This window comes from Lagenorhynchus albirostris, chromosome 2 (assembly GCF_949774975.1).
Source record: "Lagenorhynchus albirostris chromosome 2, mLagAlb1.1, whole genome shotgun sequence".
Lineage (NCBI taxonomy): Eukaryota > Metazoa > Chordata > Mammalia > Artiodactyla > Delphinidae > Lagenorhynchus > Lagenorhynchus albirostris.
Window position 1 is genome coordinate 90,775,700 of NC_083096.1, and position 12,303 is coordinate 90,788,002.

Below are 12,303 nucleotides of genomic sequence, written 5' to 3' on the forward strand. Positions count from 1 at the left end.
AAAATCTCTGATTATTTCCACTTATCAGTTTTTAGTAATTCTTTATATACATACATGAGAAAATTAAGTATTAAAACTACCACTTTTTCCTTCAAACCTGGCTTGAAATAATAATTTCCTGATTAGCAGTTCTTTATTTCAAGGCTTAGGAAACTTCCTGCCTCCATTTTCCAGGAAACCTACTGGGGACACATCCTGGTTTCCTATACTCAGAGTTGATGCTATGAAGTATTACTATCGACTGCAATAAGTTTATTAAAAGCACAAAAACTAAACCTAAACCTTTTACTATTCATATAGGAGAGTTGGAGGCATTCTTTATTGAAGAAGGAGCACTGGACTTGGAATTTCTATTTCTAATTAAAACAGGAGGAGATCTTTAGTTAAGGGTTAAGGCACAAGAATTACAGGATAAATATTTATGGAAGCATTTTCTGTTAAGTTGCTGTGAGATTGTTGGAGTGGGTGGGTGTGATTTTCTTTAATGTTCGTTAAAGAGAGGATAGGATTCTGGGATCAGTTAAGTGAGGGACTTCCCAAAGCCTAGGGTGACTTCCTAAGGCATCTTATTGCTCTGTATTTTATATTTGAAAGATAAAGATGATATCTAGTGATAAAAACGAATGAATATAATTTAATATAAGAGCATCCTATTATCTAAATCCTAAAGGAATAGAGAATCTTGAGCATTGGTAGACTATCTTAAAGTTTTCTTGGACTTTCTGATCCCCTTAGAGAAAATTCTCATTGTCTGGGATGCTGGGCTTCAATTCTGGGGGAACTGCTGATATTCTTCTGAGTACATGAGATGATAGGATATTCTTGGTTGATATAATGAATAGCACGTTTTGAATTGTGCACCAGTGGGATTGTCTTTATAAAGAAAAAAGACACACAAAAATCCAGCCAAATTTGACTCTACATGTGCTATTCCCTATGTAAAGAAAGTACTATAAATTGAGGAATGACTGAATAAAGATGGAAAGAAGTGGAATATAAGTTATTAGACCATTATAGAATAAACAGTGGGGTAAAACGTGACATGTCAAAAGGTAAGTAATATATGTGTTTTTAGCTGAGCAGTAGTAATAACCCAGAAAACATCTGTCATGTCTCTGAAATTGGAAAACTTATGGGACAAAGCAGTGTAGAACAATGAATAGAACATGGTCTTTGGAGTCAGACTTGGGTTTGAACTGTAGCCTTGCCATTTTCTAGCTGTGTGATCTTGGGATGGTTACTCTCTGAGCCTCAGTGACCTCCTCTATAAAATAGAGTGTTGACTTGCAGAGTGGTAAACATGTGCCTAGTGCTTAATAAATATAAATTTCCCCTGTTCAGGGTTCATACCCTTGGAAAGTACAGTGTGTCAAAAGGGCTACTAATAACATACTATGGGAGAGCTATTGTGCTGTGGATAAAGTATAAAACTTTACTTTGGAAAAAAGTTTACCTGGTTTTAAAGAATATTTTAGGTGTAATTAAAAAATATTGGAAAGCTCAGATCAGTTATGTTAAAATGCAGCATAAAGAAACTCCTGCTTGTGGTAATTTGAAGTCAGTATTCATTTAAAAATATTTGATTGTCTTCTCTGTGCTAGCACTGTGCTGCATCCCCAGGGTATGATTGAGTTACTATGGTGAAGAAGAAGATGAAACACAGAAGAAAAGTTTATAAAAGAGTGTGTGGTATTTTGAAGGATATCTTTTCACTCGAACAGAAACCAACTCAAAATAAAAAAGGAGTAAAAATCAGTTGAAATACACAGGCTGTGACTATACAATATAATGGTCTCAAAATTAAATGGCAGGAAAAAGATCTATTCGCATACATGTGCCAGCATTGGATTTGGAGTCTGAAGACCTGGATTCAAGTTCTAGCTTTATTTACTGTGTATTTTTGGGAAAATGACTTTTTTGAGTCTATTTCTTCATGTGTGAAATGGGAGTTTTAATATATTTTACAGGTTATTGTGCAAGTTAAGTGAGATAATGCATGTGGAAGTGCTGTATAAATTGCAAAATTAAATCAAATATTACTTTATAAAGGTTGTTTTAGTCTATCTCTATACAGTTAATAACTCTTACAAATTCAATTTATGGACTAAAATGGGGCTTCCTATGGTCACTAGCAGCTTACAGCACAGTCTGATAGCTGAACACTCTTCCCAGGTCTTTCTACTTCCTCCTCAGGGTGCATGTGTGTGTATGTATGTTTAGGTACTTAAGACTACTAGGCTGCTAACTAATGGTGCCTTTGTGAAGATGACTGTCTAGCTCTGCTTTCCTAAACTCTAGACCTATATTTTGATATGTCTTACAATCTTCTGCCTGGAGAGGCCATTAGGAAGTCATCTCCTAATCAAATTCATTGAAGACAAAAATCACTTTACTTTTGTACTTGTTCCTATGGTGCCTTTTACTGATAGGTAATCTATGTGAATGTGGTATTTGTCATCTTTGGATAATCTTAGTTATTAAAAACTTTGAACAGCATAAATATGAAAGTAGAAATTGCTAGTATTTTAGAAGACTGTTAGGAACAACCTGACATAAGACATCAAGCTTACTAATTAGTATACATTAAAAATATTTGAGGACTTCCCCTGGTGCAGTGGTTAAGAATCCGCCTGCCAATGAAGGGGACACGGTTGAAGCCCTGGTCCGGGAAGATCCCACATGCCGTGGAGCAACTAAGCCAGTGCGCCACAACTACTGAGCCTGAGCTCTAGAGCCTATGAGCCACAACTACTGAGCCCGTGTGCCACAACTACTGAAGCCTGTGCGCCTAGAGCCTGTGCTCTGCAACAAGAGAAGCCACTGCAATGAGAAGCCCACACACTGCAATGAAGAGCAGCCCCCACTCGCCGCAACTAGAGAAAGCCTGCGCGCAGCAACAAAGACTCAATACAGCCAAAAATAAAATAAATTTTAAATAAATAAATAAAAATAATTAGTATAAATTTTTTTTAATTTGAAAGAGGTATGTTTAGCTTTTGTGTTAAGTGCAAATCAAAGAAAGCCTTTTAATAAAATCTCAACTATTCTTAAAATTTTATTGAAATATATTAGAGGAAAGAAAATTGATGTTTGGATAACAAAATAACAGATTAAGAGTTCTTTAAGAGCGTGTAGGCCTTAGGTCATCTAACCTATTAATTCGTAGGTGAAGCTGAGCCACAGAGAATGTAAGTGATTTTCCCAAGGTCACACACATTATTTTAGATGGGAGCCCCTACCGTCCTTGCTTAATAATCCAGTGCTTTTCCATTATAAGCACATTCTATTTTAAAAAATCCCTTACATAGTGTACTTAAGAGAAGAAAGTGGGCTTCCTTGGTGGCGCAGTGGTTGAGAGTCTGCCTGCCAATGCAGGGGATGCGGGTTCGTGCCCCGGTCCGGGAGGATCCCACATGCCGTGGAGTGGCTGGGCCCATGGGCCATGGCCACTGGGCCTGCGCATCCGGAGCCTGTGCTTCGCAGCGGGAGAGGCCACAGCAGTGAGAGGCCTGCATACCGCAAAAAAAAAAAAAAAGAGAAGAAAGTAAAATTTAAAAATCTGTTTTTGTGCATTTGATAAACACTTAGGCTAAATATTCACTTTTTAAATTAAAATTTCTCTAACTACAATATGTTTTTCTTTACCCCTACCTCTTCCTTTTTGTTTTTTGGCCCTGAAGTGATACACCTGTCGAGGCACAGCGGCCTATCAGCAGTGAAATCCTGGGCCAGAGTTCAGTTTCAGAAAAAGAGCCTGCAAATGGAGCACAGAATTCAGGACCAGCTAAGCAAGAAAAAAATGAGGTAATATTTACTACACCTCGAGTCTTTTAGAGTTATTCTCTTTGTAAGAAGTAATACTATTTGCTTGGATAGAATTTAAAAAGAATTGTCTGATATTTGAGAGTAGGAGAGAGAATATCTAGATTTTCTTATTTATTAGATCATTTTCTCCCCTCTTCCTTAAGAATTTATAGTATTTTTAGTTATCACTGTATATTTTGGAGCATTTTTAATGGATGGATTTATTAACGATTTAAAATATCACAGTTGACATTGCTCCTACATGTTTGAGCACTCATGTAATTGAACTTGCATTAAATGTGGACAGCTTGTATTTTTAAGATATATGCTCTGTATTTTGCTAATTAGATTTAATGAGCAAGAAATTGTGACATTTATAATATAGAATAATACTTTATCTAAGCCTTTAGAGTTCCAGATTATTTTTCTGTGGTGCTTTGGGAAGGAAATTGTACTGTGAAATAGGGTGTAAATTTTATCTTATATATATTATCCCCACTTATAAGGGGTGAGTAGGTAGGTTTAATAAGTTGAATAAGTTATTTTGGTTTTGACTAAATATTTAGAATGAAGTAGAAAAATTTTTCTTAAAAGTACATATGGATATGCACAAAACAACAGAATCCCGAAATATATGAGGCAAACATTGGCAGAGCTGAAGGGAGAAATAGACAGTTCTGCAATAATAGTTGGAGACATCAATACCTCACTTGCAGTAATGGATAGAACATTTAACAGAAGATCAGTAAGGATATAGAGGACTTGAACAACACTGTAAACCAACTGGACGTAATAGACATCTATAGAACACTCAACAATAGTAGAATACACATTCTTCTCCAGTGCATGTGCAGTGTTCTTCAGGATAGACCATGTGTTAGGACGCAAAACAAGTCTCAATAACTTTTTTTTTTTTTTTCAATAACTTTTAAAAGATCTGAAATCATGTAAAGTATCTCCTCTGACCACAGTGGAATGAAGCTAGAAATTGATAACAGAAGGAAAATTTTTAAATCCAAAATTTGTAAAAATTAATCAACACACTCTTAAACAACCACTGGATCAAAGAAGAAATCACAAGGGAAAATAGAAAATACTTAGAGACTAATGAAAATGAGTACAACATACCAAATATACAGCAAAATTATGGAATGCAGCAAAAGCAGTGCTCAGGGAGAAATTTATAGCTGCAAATGCTTACATTAAAAAAGAAGAAAGATCTCAAATCAATAACCTAATTTTATGCCTTGAAGAGCTAGGAAAAGGAAGAGCAAGCTAGACCCAAAGCTAGCAGAAGGAAGGAAATAATAAAGATTAGAAGAGAGAGAAATAAAATAGAGAAAAGGAAAACAACAGAGGGAATCAACAAAACCAAAAGTTGGTTCTTTTAAAAGATCAATAAAATTGACAAGCCCTTAGCTAGACTGACAAAGAAAAACAAAACACAAATAACTAAAATCAAAAATAAAACTATCAACCTTACAATAATGAAAAGATTATAAGAGAATACTGTGACCAGTTGTAAGCCAACAAATTAAACAACTTAGATGAAATGGACAAATTCCTTAGAAACACAAATTACTAAACTGACTCAAAAAGAAATAGGAAATCTCAACAGATGTATAATGAGTAAAGAGATTGAATCAGTAATCAAAAAACTTCTCAACAGAGAAAAGACTGGGATCAGATGGCTTTACTGGTGAATTCTACAAACATTTAGGAAGCGTTAACAATCCTCAAAATTTTCCAAAAAATATGAGGAGGAAACACTTCCTAACTCATTCTGTGAGGCCAGCATTACCCTGATAGCAAAACCAAGTGAAAATATTACAAGAAAAGAAAACTACAGACCAATACCTCTTATAAACATAGAAGCAAAAGTCAACAAAATACTGGTAAACCAAATCCATCAGCATATTAAAAGGATTATGCATTCTGACCAAGTGGATTGATTGCAGGATGCAAGGTGGTTCAACATAAAAAACAATCAGTTTAATATACATCACATTAATAGAATGAAGGAAAAAAAGAAACAACATGCAATTATCTCAATTGATGCAGAAAAGACATTTGAGAAAATCAAACACTTTGCTGATAAAAACTCTCAGAGAACTAAGAATAGAATGGAACTTCCTCAGCATGCTGAAGATCATTTATGTAAAACCCAACCTAACAGCATACTCAATAGTTAATGAGTAGAAGCTTTCTCCCTAAGGTCAGGAACAAAGATAAGGATGCCTGCTTTCACCGCTGCTATTCAACATTTATTAGAAGTTCTAGCCAGAGCAGTTAGACCAGAAAAAGAAATAAATTGGAAAGGAAGAAGTAAAGCTATCTCTATTCACAGATGACATGAATATTATATGTATAATCATGAATAATTCACAAGACAGCTACTAGAGCTTATAAACAGGTTCAACAGAGTTGCAGGGTACAAGATCAACACATAAAAATCAGTTGTGTTTCTATACACTAACAATGAACAATCAGAAAAGGAAATTAAGAAAGCGATTTCAGTGCTTCCCTGGTGGCACAGTGGTTGAGAGTCTGCCTGCCAATGCAGGGGACACAGGTTCGTGCCCTGGTCCGGGAAGATCCCACATGCCACGGGGCGGCTGGGCCCGTGAGCCGTGGCCACTGAGCCTGCGCGTCTGGAGCTGTGCTCCGCAATGGGAGAGGCCACAACAGTGAGAGGCCCGTGTACCGCAAAAAAAAAAAAAAAAAAAAAAAGAAAGCGATTTCATTTGCAACAGCATATAAAAGGATAAAATATCTGGGAATAAATTAAGGAGTTGAAAGACTTGTATGCTAAAATCTACAAAACATTGCTGAAAGAAGTTAAAGAAGATCTAAATAATTGAAGACATTCTGTGTTAATGGATCAGAAGATTTAATACTGTTAAGATGTCAGTACTACCCCAGTATTATTTACAGATTCCATGCAATTCCTATAAAAATTCCGCCACCTCTTTTGCAGTAATGGAAAAGCCAATACTCAAATTCATATGGAATTGCAAGGGACCTTGAATAGCCAGAACAATTTTGAAAAAAGAAGAACAAAGTTGTAGGAGTCACACTTCATAATTTCAAAACTTACTACAAAGCTACAGTAATCCAAACTGTGTGGTACTTGTATAAGGATAGGCATATAGACCAATAGAATAAATTGAGAGACCAGAAATAATTCTGTATATCTGTGACCAACTGATTATTGGCAAGGGTGCCAAATCCATTCAGTGGGGGAAAAAATAGTCTTTTCAACAGATGATGCTAGATCAACTGGATTTCCACATGCAAAAGAATGAAGTTGGACCTCTACCTCACAACATATATAAAAATTAACTAAAAATAGATCAACAACTTAAGTATAGGATCTAAAAGTATAGAACTCTTAGAAGAAAACAAAGGGATAAATCTTCACAACCTTAGATTTTGTAATGTGTTCTTACGTATGATACCAAAGCTTAAGCAACAAATGTAAAAATTGATAAATTGGACTTTATCAAAATTAAAAACTTTTGGATTTCCCTGGTGGTCCAGTGGGTAAGACTCCATGCTCCCAATGCAGGGGGCCCAGGTTCGATCCCTGGTCGGGGAACTAGGTCCCACACATATGCCACAACTAAGAAGTCTGCATGCTGTAACTAAGAGCCCACATGCTGCAATTAAAAGATCCCACATGCCACAACTAAGACCCAGGGCAGCCAAAATAAATAAATAAATATTTTTGAAAAAAACCTTTTGTGTATCAAAGGACATTATCAAGAAAGTGAAAGGACAGCCTACAGAATGGGAAAAATATTTGCAAATCATTTATCTGGCAAGAGTTTAATATCTAGAATATGTAAAGAACTACTACAACTCAACAACAAAAAAACCCAGTCTAAAAAAGGACTTGAATAGACATTTCTGCAAATTGGCTAAATGTCTATAAATGGCCAGTGAGTACATGAAGAAGATGCTTAACATCACTTGTCATTAGGGAAATGTAAATCAAAACCACAATGAAATATAACTTCACAACTACTAAAATGGCTAAAATCAAAGCAATGGAAAATAACACGTGTTGATGAAGAAATAGAGAAATTTGAGCCCTCACACATTGCTGGTTGGTATGTAAAATGGTGCTGTTACTGTGGTTTCATGGTACCTCAAAAACCTAAATATAGAATTACTGTATGACCCAGTCATTTCACTTCTAGGTATATACCCAAAGGCATTGAAAGCAAGGACTCAAACAGATATCTGTACATCCATGTTCATAGCAGCATTATTTATAGTGGCCAAAAGGTAGAAATAACCCATGTCCATCCACAGGTTAATGGATAAACAAAAGTGATATATTGATACAATGGGATATTATTCAGCCATAAAAAGGAATGATATGCTACAACTTGGATGACCCTCTAAAACATCGTGTTAAGTGAAATAAGCCAGACACAAAAGGACAAATATTGTATGATTCCATTTATATGAAATATCTAGGATAGGCAAATTTATAGAGACAGAAAGTAGAAGTTAGCAGGGGTTGGGGGAGAGGGAAGTGAGGAGTTATTGCTTAATGGTTATGGAATTTCTGTTTGGGGTGATGAAAATTTTTGGAAATAGATAATAGTGATGGTTGTACAATACTATGAATCTAATGCCACTGAATTGTACACTGAAAAATGGTTAAAATTACAATATTTGTATCTTACAACAAAAATTTTTTTAAAGAACATACAGATAATTTTGTCTCAGAGTTATTGCTATAAGTTATGAAGTAAAGGGGGACTGTTACTATTTTCTGGAAAAGGGAGACAGTTTTAGCTTTGGTTAGCGGTACAAGACTCTTAGATAAGCTTATTATCAGTGTTGGCCAAGTTTAGAGATGACTGCTTTGTTTCAGTTCACGTGACCTGTGTAGTGTGACCAGACTCTGGCTTGGCAGGAATCTTTCTTTGCCAGTATTTGAATTCACTATGATATTTAAGTCCTTTAAGTTGGCTTCTAGAAGAGCGAGGAAGGAATGTTGAGACTGCTAAGTTTAACACCCATTTATTCTACTTTCTTGTGAAAGGCTGTTTGAATTAAAGTATTGTTTTTGAGGGAAATTTTATAAGCTTCCCTCCAGATTAACCTATTAAGCCACGTACATGCTTAAATCAAGTGTGTTGGATAAGATTAATATTGTGCTTATTAAATATTAATGTAGTCCCTCAGTATTTTTTTTTCTAGTAATATAGATAGATTTGTGTTTGTCTGTATCTACATTTGTATTCTCTATCTATGTTTCCCTTGTGACAACTGTAACTTGTATTTTTATTTGGTGTTAGGGATCCAGGATGACCATTCATTTTGGTCAGTCTCTTGCTGTGGAATTCAGCAAATTAACTGATCTGATCTACTTGACTGTTAAGACTCATGGATACTATGTTATTTTTCAAAGAGCCAATATATTAAGTACTTTCTGATTGTTATTTATAGCTATCTGTATGTTTTATTCAGCACTTATAGAAGTTACTGTTGAGTGGTGACATATTCAATTGTAGTCTGCTCAAATATATTATTTTTTCTAATATTTTTAAGCTTCGAGATTCAACAGAACAATTTCAAGAATATTATAGGCAACGATTACGCTATCAACAGCATTTAGAACAGAAGGAGCAACAGCGACAGATATACCAACAGATGCTGCTTGAAGGAGGTGTGAATCAGGAGGATGGTCCTGATCAGCAGCAGAATCTTACCGAACAATTCCTCAATAGGTCAGTCTTTTTAGTCACTCTTTTAAATATAAGGAATTATTTAAAAGCTATTAAGAGCATGCAGCAACTGCTACTTGCCGTGTATAGTTTGAAATTTTAAGGCTTTTTAAGTGTTTCAAGTAGTGTGGAGTTACTTAATCTCTTCCAGTCACAGCATTCTAAGGGCTCATCTGGTTTTGTCCTTCTTCCCTTTAAATGGCCTTTCACATCTAAGCAAAGGGAGCAGTGAGAGTGGTGGTTTCAGCACACAGCCTGGAAGTAGACTACTTCTGGATCCAGCCCTGTCCCAGGGTAGCTGAGGACCTAGAGGGAGTTACTACCTTCTATTTGCTTCTTTCCTCATCTATTTCACAGGGTTGCCATGAAGATTAAATGCGTTAATCCACGTAAAGTGCTTAAAAAAGTACCTGGCATAGAGTAAGCACTATATTAAGTGTTACCTGTTATTTTTATTGTTATTTTGAGAGCTTAAACTCTCAGATTCTATTGAATTCAGTATATTAAAATGATTCTTTCTTATAATTTCTGCCAAGACAGTATGAACTTATGTTATTTTTAACTATAGGAGGTAAATATATGGTAACTTTTTTTTTTTAGAAATCAGTAAACCAGAATATGTTTGTTTATTTATTTATTTATAAAAATTAATTAATTAATTTTTGGCCACGTTGGGTCTTCATTGCAGCGAGCCGGGGTTACTCTTCATTGCGGTGCGCAGGCTTCTCATTGTGGTGGATTCTCTTGTTGCGGAGCATGGGCTCTAGAAGCGTGGGCTTCGGTAGTTGTGGCACATGGGCTCAGTAGTTGTGGCTAGCGGTCTCTAGAGCACAGGCTCAGTAGTTGTGGTGCACGGGCTTAGTTGCTCCGCAGCATGTGGGATCTTCCTGGACCAGGGCTTGAACCCGTGTCCCCTGCATTGGCAGGCAGATTCCTAACCACTGCACCACCAGGGAAGCCTGAATATGTATATTTAAATGAGCAAGGGTTGTTGGAAGATTGAATTAGCATACATAAAAAATTACTTAGAATAATTTCTAGCATATAGGAGGTATGCCATAAATGTTGGCTATCATCATGATTATAATATGGCAATGCCGTGGGGACTGTCTTTACTTGGTTCAGTAATATTGGAAGTAATCTGCTTGACACTCTGCGTGTTATGCAAGTCAGTGAGCCTGAAACTGATCCTGTCTTCAAACCTTCACACAAGGAACTTGTATAGTGGTAATCTATAGAGTCTAGGTAGGCTTCTGAACATTCAGTTTGAGGGTCGTTTAATTATCACCTCTGATCAAGTCAGTGGCTTATGAGAATTATCCTAATTTGATGAATTGCTACTTCCAGTTCTTGGATGTCGTCTTCATATCAGTAAGTCATGGTTGCAGTTTGACTTCCTGACTTTTATTTTTCAGTGAAAGCAGATACCTAGCATTAAGTCAGAACATGAAGTGGCAAGGTTCTGTGATTCTGGTAGTAGTAAGATGTCCTTTCTCAGAAAAAAAAGTTAAACTATTCAAGATGGTTTATTCTTCCTTTAAAGACAATAATAAATAGAATTCAAATTATTTCTTATAATTTAGGTTCAGTTTAGAGCATATTTATTATTTAACAACTGTTCTCAATTTCTTTAGAGATTAGAATTTTAAATTGTACTAAAGGTAAGTATGTTATAAAAATCCATAGGATAACCAGGTCTATTATAAATAAATATGAATGGGTGTTTATCCTAAGTTTTCGTAAATTAGTTTCATATAAATTCTCTGTTGCTGTCTTTTTTTTTTTTTTGGCTGCATTGGGTTTTCGTTGCTGCGCCCGGGCTTTCTCTAGTTGCGGCGAGTGGGGACTACTCTTCATTACGGTGCACAGGCTTCTCATTGCGGTGGCTTCTCTTGTTGTGGAGCATGGGCTCTAGGCACGTGAGCTTCAGTAGTTGTGGCATGAGGACTCAGTAGTTGAGGCTTGCAGGCTCTAGAGCGCAAGTTCAGTAGTTGTGGTGCATGGGCTTAGTTGCTCCACGGCATGTGGGATCTTCCTAGACTAGGGCTTGAACCTGTGTCCCCTGCATTGGCAGGCAGATTCTTAACCATTGTGCCACCAGGGAAGCCCTCTGTTGTTGTCTTAACCATTTCTTATCTATTCTGTTTTCTAACTCTTTAAAATAATAGTTCAGGGCTTCCCTGGTGGCGCAGTGGTTGAGAGTCCACCTGCCGATGCAGGGGACACGGGTTCATGCCCTGGTCCGGGAAGATCCCACATGCTGCGGAGCGGCTAGGCCCGTGAGCCATGGCCGCTGAGCCTGCGCGTCCAGAGCCTGTGCTCCGCAACAGGAGAGGCCGCAACAGTGAGAGGCCCGCGTACCACAAAAAAACAAACAAAAAAAATAGTTCAATCCTTTTTTTCTGGACCTTATATAACTGAGCCTGTACCAGGACATTAAAGTACCTGACTAATACCAAGGACAAATTGAATAGAGATAGAATCTAGAAATTAAAATATACTTTTTTCCCCTTAATGTTTTAGTCTTCCAAATCATTCTAGCAGCAGAGCAGTTTCCAGAATTAAATTTTGTTTCTTCCTTCCCAGAGGCATAGAAAGAGGCAGAGAAATAAGAGTCATGTTCTGTAATAGAACTTACTGAAAAAAATCAACTAAAGCATGATAGGATTATTATTAACAGTACTGTATCACTACTTTATACCTCTTGATATTTTGTTTCTGTTACTAATAATTGGCACTTATTATAGGCATATTC

At 36.4% G+C, this 12,303-nt stretch overlaps 1 protein-coding gene across 6 annotated transcripts in view; it reads left to right on the forward strand.

Moving 5' to 3' along the window:
* The window catches only part of WDR47 (WD repeat domain 47), a 57,077-nt gene that overhangs the window by 27,243 nt on the left and 17,531 nt on the right, over nt 1-12,303 (forward strand). For all 6 annotated transcript variants that reach the window (XM_060139456.1, XM_060139454.1, XM_060139458.1 and 3 more), the window contains 2 exons: nt 3,681-3,804; nt 9,373-9,551. In XM_060139456.1, coding sequence (XP_059995439.1) covers nt 3,681-3,804; nt 9,373-9,551 — 303 coding nt within the window. The remainder of the gene's footprint in view (nt 1-3,680; nt 3,805-9,372; nt 9,552-12,303) is intronic.